The sequence below is a fragment of the Alosa alosa genome, chromosome 10 (genome assembly GCF_017589495.1).
Source record: "Alosa alosa isolate M-15738 ecotype Scorff River chromosome 10, AALO_Geno_1.1, whole genome shotgun sequence".
NCBI classification, from domain to species: Eukaryota; Metazoa; Chordata; class Actinopteri; order Clupeiformes; family Clupeidae; genus Alosa; species Alosa alosa.
The window spans coordinates 32887397-32902396 of record NC_063198.1 but is presented as its reverse complement, the minus strand read 5'-3'; the positions used below and the strand labels follow the sequence as shown (position 1 = coordinate 32902396).

Below are 15000 nucleotides of genomic sequence, written 5' to 3'. Positions count from 1 at the left end.
TAGCGTAACAACCGTATTCTTTGCAGAACCCTTTAATGATGCCCATGGCTCCCGAACACTGCATCTGAGAAACCCCGTAAACATGAGCCATTTGATGGATGGTGTATTTGTGGTGCAATCAATGAAACACTCAATTTTTCTAACCCATCACTTCATAAATACTGCAGGAACAGAGCCTTCATTACAGAGATGTTTTAATACTGTGTGGTCTTAGCCGCCGAGGCCACTTCTCCATGAATACGAACTAACAAACAATTAATACTGTCATAAAATTGACACGGTTAAAGCTCTCCAAGTTTCAGTTGTCTATGCACAGAATATCTGTGTTTACATGGCAAGCACTGGGAAGACCTTGTCACGTAGCGAGACAGTTGGCTATTGCACAGCTTGGGTGGGAAAGGCACAGGCACATGTCCTGATGTTGAAAACATTTCAACAAGCGTTACAAGAAAGTGTCATTTCTCCTGGAAATGTAAATACATTTTGTGCAGTATGGTGTGGAGTGGTGCCGAGGGCCCACAATGCAGGCAGTGGTTTTCAGTCCAGAGGAGCTGCAGCGGTCCAGAGCGAATGTTTTCTCAGTAAACAGTAATGAGCTTGTACATGAGACTCTCCTTCACCAGTGCCTTTCAATATACTGTATGTGCATATTACTCTTTAAATTCAACTGCAGCTCTTTTCCGATTCCTGCTGTTTGTTATTTACAGATTTTCTATAACACTGAAATGGAAAAACTGAACTAGTTGAAAATGTCCAATCTTAATTTCTTATAATGTCGTAATCCTTCTCCTTTCGGTTAACCTTTCAGCTATATGTACATTCCGTTTATTTATTATCACTTCACTTTTACTTTACTTTTTATGAAGTATGTGGGTGATGATTTGGCTTATATAGGCAGATAATGACAAGATCTTTAAAAATGGCTTTGTCTATCCTCAGGCACTTGGGATATTTTGGCTTGTTCACATTTTGATCATTAAGGCAGACTTCTTGTCCCACTCCGCAACCCCATACTTGGCTTATGGGAGTCTGGCCTAACTTTGACCAGTAGACCATCCTATCTCATACCTGCTCCTCACTTTTTGCATCTGGGCTGTGGTCATTTTTCTCTACTGTCAGCTCCATGGCTGCATCCTCTTTGATTGGACCACAGTGGTCATTCTCCTCCCCTCCTCCCCCATTGGACAGGTAGCTGCCGCCCCCCTGCTCCTCCCGTTCCTCCTGGCTCCGTGACGCCGCCCCCCCTCGGAGATCCTCTGCCCCCACCCCAGAGTCTGCCCTCAGTTCCTGCCTGTGATTAACCAGCGCTCGCTCCTCCTCTTCATCTTCCTCCTCCTCCTCGTCTTCCTCCTCCTCCTCCTCCTCCTCCCCCCTGAGCACTCCATCCAGGCTGGAGTCGCTGAGGAAGTTTGACGTCTCCTCTGGAGTCGTGGAGATGGTGTTGGTGATGGCGTCGGCTGCGTTCTGCTCGGGAATGAGGTCCAGGGCCGGGGTTCTGGGGTAGCGGAGCTCTAGATCCATGGAGAGGCCTCTCCTCGGGTCCATCGGTCAATGGGTCGGGGTAATTCGCGGACTGCAGTAGGCATAGCGGTGATTCATGTGCTGGGAGTAGGAGCCCGAATGCGAGAAGCGCTTGCCACACTTGTCACACTGGTAGGGCTTCTCGCCCGAGTGTAGGCGGCTGTGCTCGATCAGGTGGTGCTTGTGCTTAAAGGCCTTCTTGCAGATTTTGCACTTTCGGGGGGCTTTTCCTGTGGGGGAGACAAACAAGCCGGCATTCTGTAAATAACTCCAACTCATCATGTAGAAAACCCAAATCGCGAGATGAGTGTGTGAACTTTTTGTGAGGATGAGGTCATGGGGGGGTCACTTTACCTGTGTGCTCGTACTTGTGGCGCAGCAGCGAGCTGCTCTTCTGGAACGTCTTGTCGCAGATGTCACAGGCGTACAGGCCTTCCTCCGTCTTCCTCAGCCGCTTGCGCCCCACGCCCCCCTCCCCGTCCTGCCCCTCCTCCATCACAGACAGGTAGTCCAGGCAGCCGCGGTTCAGAGCCTCACTCTGGGATGAGCGAGAGAGAGAGAGAGAGACCAGAGAGGGAGAGAGAGTGAGAGAGAGAGAGGGAGAGAGAGAGAGAGGGAGAGAGAGAGAGGGAGTTTAATTTATGAGCTTCGCGACATCATGAAAGCCTGTGCGTGGAATATTTTTTTTTTTATGTTGACAACCTCGTTCTGTGGTAAAGTAGAATGAAGGTTGTGTGCAGTGTTGTGTGTGATATTACAGTACAGTTACAGTATGATTCAGGGTGAGTAAAACGTCAGCCCATTAAGCCTGCTGCTCTCTGTGCTGTGGATATGGGGCTTCCCCCGACATGCAACCTGTATACATGCCGATTAAACAATGACATACTACTAGGGGACCATATAAACACAGAGGAAGCACTAAAGGTCAGACGATCAGAACCGAGGCGGATGAGGAGATGAGTGTGCTCACTCATCGTTAGTCATTTTGATCCCTCAAAGCTTTGAAGCTGTTCTCATGTAAAAGTGTCAAAGCTCAGATTCAAAGGTTTTGCGATATGACGCTAGACAAACTGTTGTGGCTGTGTGGTGGTCGTCGATCGAGTCTCACCATTAGCGCCTGTCGCTCCTGATGGATCCTCTTCAGCACGGACTCGGTGTCTGAGTCCAGCATGTAGGCCATGGGGGAGAGGAAAGCGTTTGGCGCCGCCCTGTTGACGGGCAGCGATGGCATGTTCTCGTGGCCCGCGCCTCGGAGCCCCGCAGGAATCATGGGGTTGAACAGAGGGTAGGCCCCATAGACAGAGCCCCCGAACATGGGGGCTCCCCCGACGAAGGGAGCGGGGGTGCCGGGCTGGAGTGGGGGGGCTCCCCCGTACCCCGACAGTGGCTGTGGGGGAGGAGACAGCCTCCGGTACGGCCCGTCCGAGTCTCTCCTCTCGGCCCGCGGCGTGCCGTTGCAGGGCCTCTCCCGCGGGTGGTCCAACGCTTGGTGCTTGGGCAGGGACAGATCCAGGGGCTCGTTCTGGGAGCCGGCTGACCCGGGGGTCCTGCAGTGCGGAGCGGGTCGGCTCGGGGGAGAGCTAAGAGCGGTGCCGACGGAGGAGGCGGTGGTGGTGTTGGAGAGATCCAGGCCGAGCGGGGAGGCGAATCCCGAGGAGAGCAGGCGCCTGCGGTCCTGCAGGGGTGTGGAGGGCATGTCGGCAGCTGCCGCCGGGCTGAGCGGAGTGTTGCCGCCGGGGCTGCCGAGCTCGGGGTTGGGCCAGTAGGGATGAGAGGGCAGGCCGGGCTGCATGGGCGAGTGCAGGGCCACGAGGAGCTGCTGGGGCACCGCCTGCCAGGGGCTGCGCTGCAGCGGCGAGCGCTCTTTGGGGAAGCCGTTGCTGAGCGCCGCCGTCGTGGGCGTCTTCGGGGGCTCTGGTGGGCCGTGCGCGGGCCTGGAGAAGTTGAGCGGGGAGCCGTCTTTGGGCCGGTGGTTGTCGAGCGCCTCGGCGGCGGCGGCTCCGGTCTCGCCGCGGCTCATCTTGCACAGGTAGCGCTCGTGCTGCAGCAGCACTGCGCCGTTGGGGAACAGCTGGGAGCACCAGCGGCACGTCACCCCTCCCTCCCTGGGCCTGCCCCCCTCAGGCGAGCCCCTGGCTTCTCGTCCGGCCCGGCCCGCCGGCCTCTCCTCCTCCCGGAGGGGACCCCCATCCTGCCGCTGCACCTCCCTCCGCAGCATCTCCTGCAGCAGGTGCTCGAACTTGCTCCCGGAGTGCAGGTAGGGGAGCAGGGTGGTGCCCTTGAAGACGCTGGCCCGGAGCGAGAGCTCTGCCGTGGGGTCCCACAGCCGGCTCAGGTCCTGACCCCGGACCGGCTCCTGTTGAAGGCCTGGGTGGTGGTCAGTTGACAACTGCCCCGGCTGCCTCTCCTGGGTGTACGGAGAGCCCTTCCCAATACCGCTGTTGCGACCTCCGGCTGTAGGGGGTGACGTGGGGGAGTGGAGGTAGGCTGGGTGGTGGTGGCCGTTAAAGGGCCCTACTCCTCCTCCTCCTCCTCCTCCTCCCCCGTTGAGGCACTTCTTGCTGCTGAGGTGCGAGCTGTAGGAGCCCGAGTGGGAGAAGCGCTTCTTGCAGTTGGAGCACTCGTACGGCTTCTCACCTGGGAAGAGAGGGAGGCACAAGCCACTTAATCTCCCGCTTAACAGCTCACAGAAACACGAGGAGGCCATAGGGGTCCCCTCGCCATGCCATGCTAGCATCCCATGCCCCGTGTGTGTGTCTTACCACTGTGGATTCTGAGGTGCTCCTTGAGGTGGTGCTTGTACTTGAAGGCTTTCCCACACTGCATGCATTTGAACTTCCTGTTCTCCATTGCAGGGTCAGAAAGAGGCTGCTGGTGGACAGATATGAACAGATATGAAACAATGTGAACTTGTTTAATGTGTGTGTGTCACTTTGTGTGTATGTATGCATCTCTCTCTCCATATAGAGACATACTATATCTCTGCAAATATACCTTATCTATCACGGCATAGTTAGTATCACAGCTAAGAGGACACTACACATGTTTAGCATTGATGTTATCGACCCTTTCAATCTATACCTAGAGGATTTTCCGTGAAACGTTCAAAACCAAAGCAGACACTTTGAAATGAAAATGAATCAGACTTTAGAGCTTGGCTCGACAATTACTATTTTTTTTGCTCGTCCACAAGTTACCATGACCTCAACGTTGTTTTCTGAGCCGCCGGAAATGCCTTCGGATCGCACATGTTTGTTAATATTTTTGCAGTGGTGAGGGTCTATAATAGGGTCCCCTATATTGAGGGGGCAGCCGTGGCCTACTGGTTAGCGCTTCGGACTTGTAACCGGAGGGTTGCCGGTTCGAACCCCGATCAGTAGGCATAGTGTGTGCTTCACCTCACTGTGTGCTAATGCTAATTTACGGATTGGGATAAATGCAGACCAAATTTCCCTCACGGGATCAAAAGAGTATATATTCTTATACCTATAGAGTGGACTCACCCTGGCCCTGTCCTGCGCTTGGCTGTGCAGCAGCATGTGGCGCTCCATCTGCGGCCGGTAGGGCGAGCTGAAGCCACAGATGGGGCACACGCTCTGGGCCTCGTCCCGCTCGTGGCAGAACTTGATGTGCTCGCGGAGGGCCGGCTCGCGCCGGTACGTGCGCTGGCAGAACGGACACGCCAGCAGACCTCGCAGGGCGTCAGGGCTCAACGGGACTCCGTCTGCAAAATGATAACCTGGGGTGAGTACACACGAATACACACACACACACACACACACACACACACACACACTCACACTCACACTCACACATACACACATACACACTCTCTCACACACACTCACACATACACACACACACCAAAAACACAGGACCCTTTGTTTATTGGAAACACCTGATGGATGGAAAATGTTCTCCATACCTCTGTCACAAAGTTTATTAAAATCCCTACCCTACTGATCTGACTTGTCACCACAGCATACTCACACACTCACACACACACTCTACCCTACCTGACTGCAGGGTTGTGCACAATTCGAATTGCAATTCTGCTTCCTGTTTGCTACCTCAATTGAAATGCAAGTGAAATTCAAGAATTGAATTGGAATTTAAGAGCCAGTTTCAATTCAATTCTGGAATTTTACACAAGCCTGGCTGACTGATCTGACTTGTCACCACAGCATAGCTTTAGCTTTAAACTAATCTATATAATATGCTGTGTAAAACTGATCATTGGATTCATGACCAGTGGGGAAGTCACAGATGTCAGTGGGCCTGGTTGGGGAAGCACCTGGGCTGCAGTGGTGGCCATTGGTGCAATAACGGCATTTCTTTCTTATTTATTTTTAGTAACGGCATTTCAACTGAGCCGTGTCCATCCACCAGCAGGGGGCTTTACCTCGACCGTCCGGTGACTCATGTTCGCCCGGCGACCAGCAGGTGGGCGGCGTGTCGTCGTGGACACCTCGGACGTGGTGCTGGTACGTGCCGCCGCTGCCGTTGTGCGAATGGCTGTCCAGGAGGCCGCCAGCGTGGGACGCTTTCCTCAGCTGGTCCAAGAAGTCGTAGTGGGCCAGCTCCTCCTCGGCCCGACCTGCAACAATACAATGACAATGACCACCACCGGTCAGTCTACAAATCCGGCCAAAACAACATCAAACCAGTGCAGAGAGGAAAAGGTTAAATATCAGATGTCCTGACTTCATGCTGTGACATCATTTTAGAAAGTGTTGGGGAGCAATTGCTCAGGTTTTTTCATTATAATTTCATTATTATTTTCATGTGCTTGTCAGGTTGTTTAACCTTATGACATCTGACTTCAGGTTTCCATGGCAGTAGTTCTGTATTATATCAATGCAGAGAAAAATGCATTCGTATTGACATTGCAGAAATCATTTCAGCCTTTCAAATGAAAGCTCTTCTGCTACAGAGCATGAAGTGCATGGATACGCCTGTTGGAGTGCACACACTGACTGTTTATTTGTGCCATTTGTAAATGATCCATTCATTTGGAAAACACACAAACCACTTTATTGATTCCACATTTTCAGATGGCATTGTTTGAAAATGCATTTGATCACAGCTGTCATATGTAAAATTCAGTGTGTTAATTTTAAACATCATGGGAGTCTAACTGAAGTTAGACATTTCTTTTATTTACAGTAATTTAAAGTAAATTTTATGTACGGTATATGCATTTTAATATTACAAAACCTTTTCCCGACAGTTGCGTTTTGTTACATAGATTTTGTTCATGGTTTTCATTATGCATTCTAAAGGGGATGCAGCTTGTTTGAGCACCAGAGCGAGTTCTGGTTTGGAGTCAAGCAAACCGTGTAAAGAGAGAGAAATTTGTTTATGCCTCCGGGTGGTTGAGTTTTTTAAAAAGAAAAAGTTGACTTGAAAAATGACGGGTGGAAAAAAATGACCTAAGACAAACGGTGGTAGTGACAGAAACACCAACATGGTAGAATGCCTCACGGAGAGTCTAAGTGCTTTTGAGCCACCGTACATAAACCAAAACATTGTAATGTGAGGAGAACAAGCTCGGCATGGGAACGCCAGCCCGTGCGCGCTGTATTCCGACTTTGCGGAGGATTTTTCAAATGTTTGCAGATGTGGGCATCATATTTCGAGCCTGTCTCATGTGGCCAGGGACGAGCCGACGTGGTTGAGTGCTGTAAAAACTCAGCTTCGCCTTCATCAGGCACAGCATACACACATGGGATGGGATGAGAGGGAGAGAGGGGGAGGGAGAGAAGGAAAGGGAGAGAAAAAGAGGAGATAGAGAGACAGAGAAATGAAGATCAGGAGTGGGGAGAGAGATAAAGGGCAAAAAGAAGAAAGAGGAAGAAAGAGAGAGAGAGAGAGAGAGAGAGAGAGAGCAGGGAGCAAGAAAGGGCGGGAGAGGGAGAAAGATGAGGGGATAGAGTAAAAGAGAGGAAAGTGCCTGTTTGTAGTTGATCTTTGGGTGTCTTTGATCTCCTTTTAAAAAAAAATGCAAATGAATAGCATGAGATGCTCGAGTTCTGATTGCCTAACATTAGCATCACTTCGTTTGATTCGAGGAACTGCCTAGGAGACAAATCGTGTGTAACGCTTGACTGAAAGGCCCCTGTGTCAACGACAGACTAAAATCCAAAAAAAGCATGACTTTTACGACAATGCGGTGGCTTTGTTATCTCAACATCACCCAGCGGCTTTTGAGTTCCAAGTTGCCAAGCTCCAGTGCCACTGCCATGCCAGGGCCCTTCCACCATATAAACAGGCGTTGTGTCTCCTCATGATGCCCTCTCTCTGCCACTTCAACCAGAGAGAGCACGCCACCACATGAAAAACCTCCCCCTAATTAATGACTCATGGCCCACGAATGTGTCAAATAAGGCCCATGTGTGAAGCGCACTCACTGTAGACGCCTGGCGCTGGCGCTGCCCTGTCTCCATCCCTGTGCACGCCACTCAGGGCTCCCCCCTCTCCCTCACCTCCCCCGGCGGCGGTGGTGGTGGTGGTGCTGGTGGTGGTGGAGGAGGCCCAGGGGCTGGGCTCGGGGCTGAGGCTGTGTGCCCGGGTGAAGCGGGCCGGGCTGCCGGGCTCGGTGCCCTCGCTGGGCGTCAGACTCGTCTTGTCCTGGAGCTCGGCCGCGTCCTGAGCCTCCATGCCCCACAGGAGAAGATCATCCTCCCCTTCCGAGCTCAAGGAACTCAGCCTCTCGATGTCGACTGCCAACGCACATGCAAGCACACGCACGCACATACACACAAGGAGAGAGAGGAGAGAGAGAGAGAGAGGGAAAAACACAACAGGAAAGGTCAGCTCATCCAGATTTGTTTGTCTTGTGACATTATGACACACTGGGGAAACATGAAAGTAAGTATTTTTGTGAGACTTGCAAACCACATTATCAAACTTATTCTAAAGTACAAAACTCTTCATGAGAATTAAACAATTTTCTCTTGCTTCACTGATTTTTTAGACAGTAGTGGCTTTTTTCTCTATTCAAAAGGAAATTTAATAAGAAAATAACCAGTAAAGCTGTCTTGCTCATTTTTACTTCATCTTAGAGAATTTAAGATTTAATGTACTAGATTACAGTTTTTACATTTGCAAGATAACTGCCCTGGATTTCAATTCCACTGAAACTCAATAGTGACATAGCTCAGTTACACAAGGTCATAAACAGTCACCAGAACTCAATAGTGACATAGCTCAGTTACACAAGGTCATAAACAGTCACCAGAACAATATACAATTAGAATGTGAAAGGGACAATAAAAGCAGAAATGTCATAATTAATGTGGAATTGGTAAGAAAAACCACACGCACCGAGAATCACATGAAAAACTCGCAGAACACAGTATGCACTCTGAATTTCGTTACTCATTCCTTGTACTCCCACATGTAACAGAAACACACACACACACACACACACACACACAACAGCTCTTCACGTACACACTATCACAGCTGAGATCAGATTATCCGAATCAAACTTGTGCATGATTTCAATCGGCTTGCTATTAGAAACCTATGCGTGGGTTGCTTTCTACAGAGCTGGTGGCCGAGTTGTGTGTTTACAGTCGGCAGCTATAGCTCAGCCCTCCCTGCTGTGACATCTATTTTACTTTTTTATTTGGAATGATTTACAGTGAGTGCACATATTCAATGCTTTGAGTTTCTGAACATTTTTTTTTTTAAAAGAGAGAGAAAAAGAAAAGCTGCAGTGTGACATCTCTCTGTTTTTAAAGTTTTCATTTCCATTCCATGAACCTTCAACAAACAAAATATTTAGTTGTAAAATTACACTACGGTAAAATATGTGATTTGACATTGTAAGGTTTTTTGGTATGCACGGAGCGCACTAGACAGTTTGTGTGTCTGAGTGACAGTCTCAGCGGGAGGGAGGCAGTACTGAATACATCCAACATCCCTGCACCATCTCTGTCCAAAAGCACACACACACACACACACACACACACACACACACACACACACACACACACTGAATACATCCAACACGCACACGCACACGCACGGACGCACACACAACACACACACACACACACACACACATACTGAATACATCCAACATCCCTGCACCATCTCTGTCCAAAAGTTTGCAAGATCTTCTGAAATCCCCTTAATGTCATAATTATGGGCCGGCAACAAAAACCCTCTGAGGCAAGAGAGAGTGAGGGGAAGGAAAGGGAATGCTAGCCTAAAATGTCCCCCTTTCCAACAAAACCTGAGGTAAATTATGGAGCTCTGCAGGACTTTCCCAGAGCAAAAAAGAAAGACAATAAATGACAATCACAAACACATGGACAGGGATTAAAAGCGTAGACTCTTATTTCCAAAACTCCTTTGAGGACTTGCTGTGATCTTCCCATTTGATTGGTCCTTCATCTGATCATTCCCACCACACTGCAAATATCAATCACTCACTCATTTCATCTCCTGTGCCGACCAATAGTGCTGTAAATGAATAATACCATCCAGTGAAGCGTTCAAATTTCCACTACAAATAAAGACGCAGTCCCCACATGATCATTTTTTTCATGTACCTGTCAAAGGATGTAAATTACCTATTTGAATGTAAAAGCACTCTGTAAATATACTGACTTATTTAATTACAAAACAGTTACATTTTAGGTCACAACTCCACTAAGTTCACCAAAAAAATAAAAAAAAATAAAAAAAAAACAATGTACTGTAATGCACAATATAATTGCCAGCTGTCCCATTGTTACATAACCTGCAAATGTCACCACATAAATGTTGTCCCTTTCCCAGCCATAACTGTCTGAAAACAAAAGAATGTAGAACGGAGTAATTACACGAGTTCTTACGTTGTCTCTACACAAATAGCTACACGTTCGGACAAACATATGTCACGCCCTAAGCTTTGCCATGCGTCGCATGGACTTTCCAGTAATTACAACCGGTAGAGGATGTGCCAGACTCAGATAACACCGATTGCGCTATCAGTTTTTCTCTCTACAAACCCTCCTAAAATGACAAGTGTGAGTGTGTGATGTTCAAATAAGCGATCTAGATTAGGGCTACGACAGGCAGCTACTCACTTCACAGCTACTCTGATGTGCGAACAGTCTGGTCCCGCACGTTTCCAGTGCTCATGTGAGAAACCGTAAAGGTGTTTGTTAATAGAACAGGAAGAGGAAACAGTCTCTGTTTGCCTCGAGCCTCCTGTTGTGGTTTGTGATGGAAATACGCAATGGGTCGGTCGATCCATTTGACGTGTGCAGTGCAGGTGAGTAAGCAGGGCGGGCGGCTCATTTGGGGCCCTGTGGCATCCACTAGTGACTAATCATGGCGTACCACGCAACGACGCACATACGACGGCCTGAGAGCTGCTGTTCCCAGCAGTTACTCGTGTACACACACACACACACACACACACACACACACACACACACACACACACACACACACACACAGACACCAAAACAAATATACAGATTCAGTTGAACGGACACTGAAACACAGCAACACTCAAACATGCAATCTCTCCTTGCCCCATACACACACACACACACACACACACACACACACACACACAAAACACACATTTGCAAACGTGTGAAAACACCCCCCTCCACTCTCCACCAGCACAATTCAAAAGTGCCACCTTTTTCAGCAATGACTTGGCACCAGCTTATCTGGCTGTGAGGGAGGTAAAAGAGCAGGCGTCAGCTCGCCAACATTCAGCACTGGATTTACTCAGAGCAGAGTCTCACAAGCCCTGTCCTCAGCACTGCAGTTACATGCACACACACACACACATGCACACACACACACACACAAATACACACACACACACACACACACATATACACACACACATGCACACACACACACATGCACACACACACACGGCCCCGCATCCAACATGTGCTCGCTGTTTCTCTGCGGCTTTCTCAAAAACCATTCTCCAGAACAAAGATGTAAATCAGCAGAGGTTCTACTCTTAAAAGCGCCGGGTCCGGGCCTCACACTCTGAGAGTCAGGCTCACTACAGCAGCAACAGCAAGCCCACAGGGTTTCAGGTCCGCGGGTCTGGACTCATCCCATCATGCACTTCTTCTGGACTCATCCCATCATGCACTTCTTCCCTCCCCCTGACATGTGTGTCTTTCACAACAAAAACAACACCACTTAGCTGTCATTGTTTTTCTTGTGCACCACCTAAGGGCATGCATCCATACTGTATGTGCTTGTGTATGTATATGTGCTTGTGCATCTGTGTGTGTGTGTGTGTGTGTGTGTGTGCGCTTGAGCATCTGTGTGTGTGTGTGTGTGTGTGTGCTTGTGCTTGTGCATCTGTGTGTGTGTGCTTGTGCATCTGTGTGTGTGTGTGTGTGTGTGCTTGTGCATCTGTGTGTGTGTGTGTGTGCTTGTGCATCTGTGTGTGTGTGTGTGTGTGTGTGTGTGTGTGTGTGTGTTGTACCGTATGTATAATTTGATGTGCCTAACTGGCCAGCTATCCGAGGCATGCACCGCGGTGTTGTTGGGGTTGCACTATTAGCCCAGCAGGGGTTGCTCTGTAAAGCCACTGAGCCCCAGTGGAGACCCAGCGGAGCCTGGGCCTGCTGCACATTAGGGCCAAATTGAGCCTAATTCAGTGTGCCGTGGCAGAGAGTGTCACTGCTCCGCATGTGCTGTCATTAAACTCCCATCGTGCGCGGATGGCTTTTATTATGCACACAGTTGATTTATTTATTTGGATTGCCAGTGCATTCTTCACAAAGTCTTTTATTTGAGCAGATCCAATAAATCTTTGAACAGTGCAGGGGGTTTGGAGGGGAGATGCGTGTGTGTGTGCTTGTGTGTGTGTCTGTGCGTGTGTGTGAGCTCAGTGGGGAGGGGTGTGTGTATGTATATGTATATGTATGTGAGTGTGTGTGTGTGTGTGTGTGTGTGTGTGTGTGTGTGTGTGTGTGTATGTGTTTTAGGGGGGTGGTGAAGAAGAACAAGCAGGCCTTGCGAATGAGGACTGCCATTTCACATACAGCAGCGTGGTCTCTGCATGATTCATTTCTGAACCTTTTCATGCGCCGCTCCACTGTAGCAACATCAGCAGACACTGTTCTGGGTAAGTGTCAGTGTGTGTGTGTGTGTGTGTGAGAGAGAGAGAGAGAGTGCATGTGTTTCTTTCATTGTGTGTGTGTGTGTGTGTCTGTGTGTTCATGTGTTTCTGCCAGTGTGTGTGTGTGTGTGCTAGCCTGTCCTACATGAAGGGGTTTTGATGACTGACAGGACTAACGCTGACGACATGAATATCTCTGTGTTCCAGTAGGAGCATACAGTCCAACCACAACGCGACAACACTGACACACTTCTTTTTTACGCTGGGGTGTGTCATCATACAACTGTGACCTCATATCCAGTCTTATTGATACAAACAGTTGTCATTAGAAGGAGTTGGGTATTTGTTTGTCTGGGCTGCCATGCCATTATTTGCTAATCTCAACAGCTAATGGTGAAGCACAAAAAGATCCCTGTCACTTGATGACCCAAACCGCACAACGTGATTAAGGCATGACGTCCAGAGAGAGAGAAAGCAAGAGAGAGAGTGAGAGAGAGACAGAGAGAGAGAGAGAGAGAGAGAGAGAGAGACTGAGGCAAGGTGACCTCTCCTGATCTCAACAATAATGTAAACAGGAAATATGGCAGAAAGACAAAAAGAAAAATAAGACGAAGACGCGGCTTTGCACTCTTCGCACGGCTTTGCACTCTTCGCACGGCTTTGCACTCTTCGCATTTCATTTGTTTTTGATCAAGCTATTTTTTTACAGCATATAGACTCCATGTCATGCTGGAATGAGCTACTTGCAGGGGTATTTATTTATTCAGATATTCTATAAGGACAACGCATCACAGTGTGAGGAGTGCACACAGGCACAGGGGAGCTCCAGGTCTTCATTCATTCTGAATAAAAATCTTTACGCAAACTCAAGTCCCACTAAGCATGATTTCTATAAGGGGGAGGCAAAATGTCATAAAAACTTAATGATAAGCAGACCCTAAGATTAAAAATAAATTCAATTAACTCCTTGTCTGGCAAATGTATGAAGTTGGCTCATGAAAAAAGAAACGTTCTCCTTTTGATTTTCGCAGGGGTGGAAAAATTATTGGACGTGTAAATGTGTGACATGTTTTGCTGCCAAAAGTATGAAATGCTTATGTGAATTTAAACACATTTCTGTCTCCTTAAGTGGTAACTAATACAAACCACACAAAGACAAAAGGTGTAGATATGTATTTTCTCCAAAAGGCCATTGTAGCATCTGGATCTTTTGAAGTGCACCCATTTTTATCTGTCACGATTTCATCATTTTCACGATTCATTTTTTTTCACGCGGAAAGGTAGAGGAAAGGAAATCCACAACATGGTGTTCTTACCACACCTGCTGATGTCCGTTTTCAAGTGCAAAAACGTGCTGCTTAATGCACACACACACACACACACACACACACACACACACACACACACATATATATATATATATGGTCATTTCAACATTTATCAGTTTTATAATTAACATTTTCTGCTCAAAGTCCCTTTATAACCTAAACTCACACACACAGGCTCACACCACACACTCAACATTATAGTTACATTTATTAATTTAGCACACACAGACTCACACCGCACACACAACATTATAGTTACATTTATTAATTTAGCACACACAGACTCACACCACACATACAACATTATAGTTACATTTATTAATGTAGCGGACACTTTGATCCAAAGTTACTTACAAAATGAGGAATAACACTCATTAAATAGTGTTACAACGAACAACAAATACTACCACCACTATTACTACTATTACAACTACTATTACTACTAACACACAGACACAGACATACATAAACATACACACACACACACACACACACACACACACACACACACACACACACACACACACACACACACACACACACACACACATTTTACTACCCTTTACGTACTCCACGGATTATAGGGCTATTGTTCGGCTGACAAAAATGTGCAGCATGTTCTTCTTAGAAAAATCTTTCTATAGCCTAGGTCTGTGTGACTACAAAGCACAATTCCTGTGGTAGGGCCACCACGAGCCTCACACACGCTAAAGGTCAGAAACAGAGAGTGCTGAAGACCGAGTGCTGAGCGCATACGTACAGACTCGCTGAGAGTTACCTTTCGGTGGGTCTTTGAGTAAGTGATCATGTTAGTCCAGTTCACCTCGGACAGTCATGGAGGATGGTCCTGTGTGTGTGTACATCTGATCTAAGCGAACGCGACGTTTTTTCATACTCGTGAAGAGAATAATTTGACACCGCTATTTTGACATTCTAACAATGACTCAGTTACACCACATCTAAGTGCAAACACCTCCCCCTCATATCTATCACATCTCTGAGCATGCACACACACACACACACACACACACTTACACACACAAA

General features: G+C 48.1%; 1 protein-coding gene across 1 annotated transcript; it reads right to left on the bottom strand.

Moving 5' to 3' along the window:
* Positions 1 to 1350: 1350 nt before the first annotated feature.
* LOC125302301 (zinc finger E-box-binding homeobox 2-like) lies at positions 1351 to 14812 on the bottom strand (the record flags this gene model as incomplete). Its single annotated transcript, XM_048255433.1, is given in 8 exon segments — positions 1351 to 1751; positions 1876 to 2059; positions 2630 to 4158; positions 4284 to 4392; positions 5025 to 5245; positions 5924 to 6118; positions 7932 to 8243; positions 14735 to 14812. Coding segments are annotated over 7 exon segments (2889 nt in total), but the record flags the coding sequence as incomplete, so codon positions are not given.
* Positions 14813 to 15000: the final 188 nt, after the last annotated feature.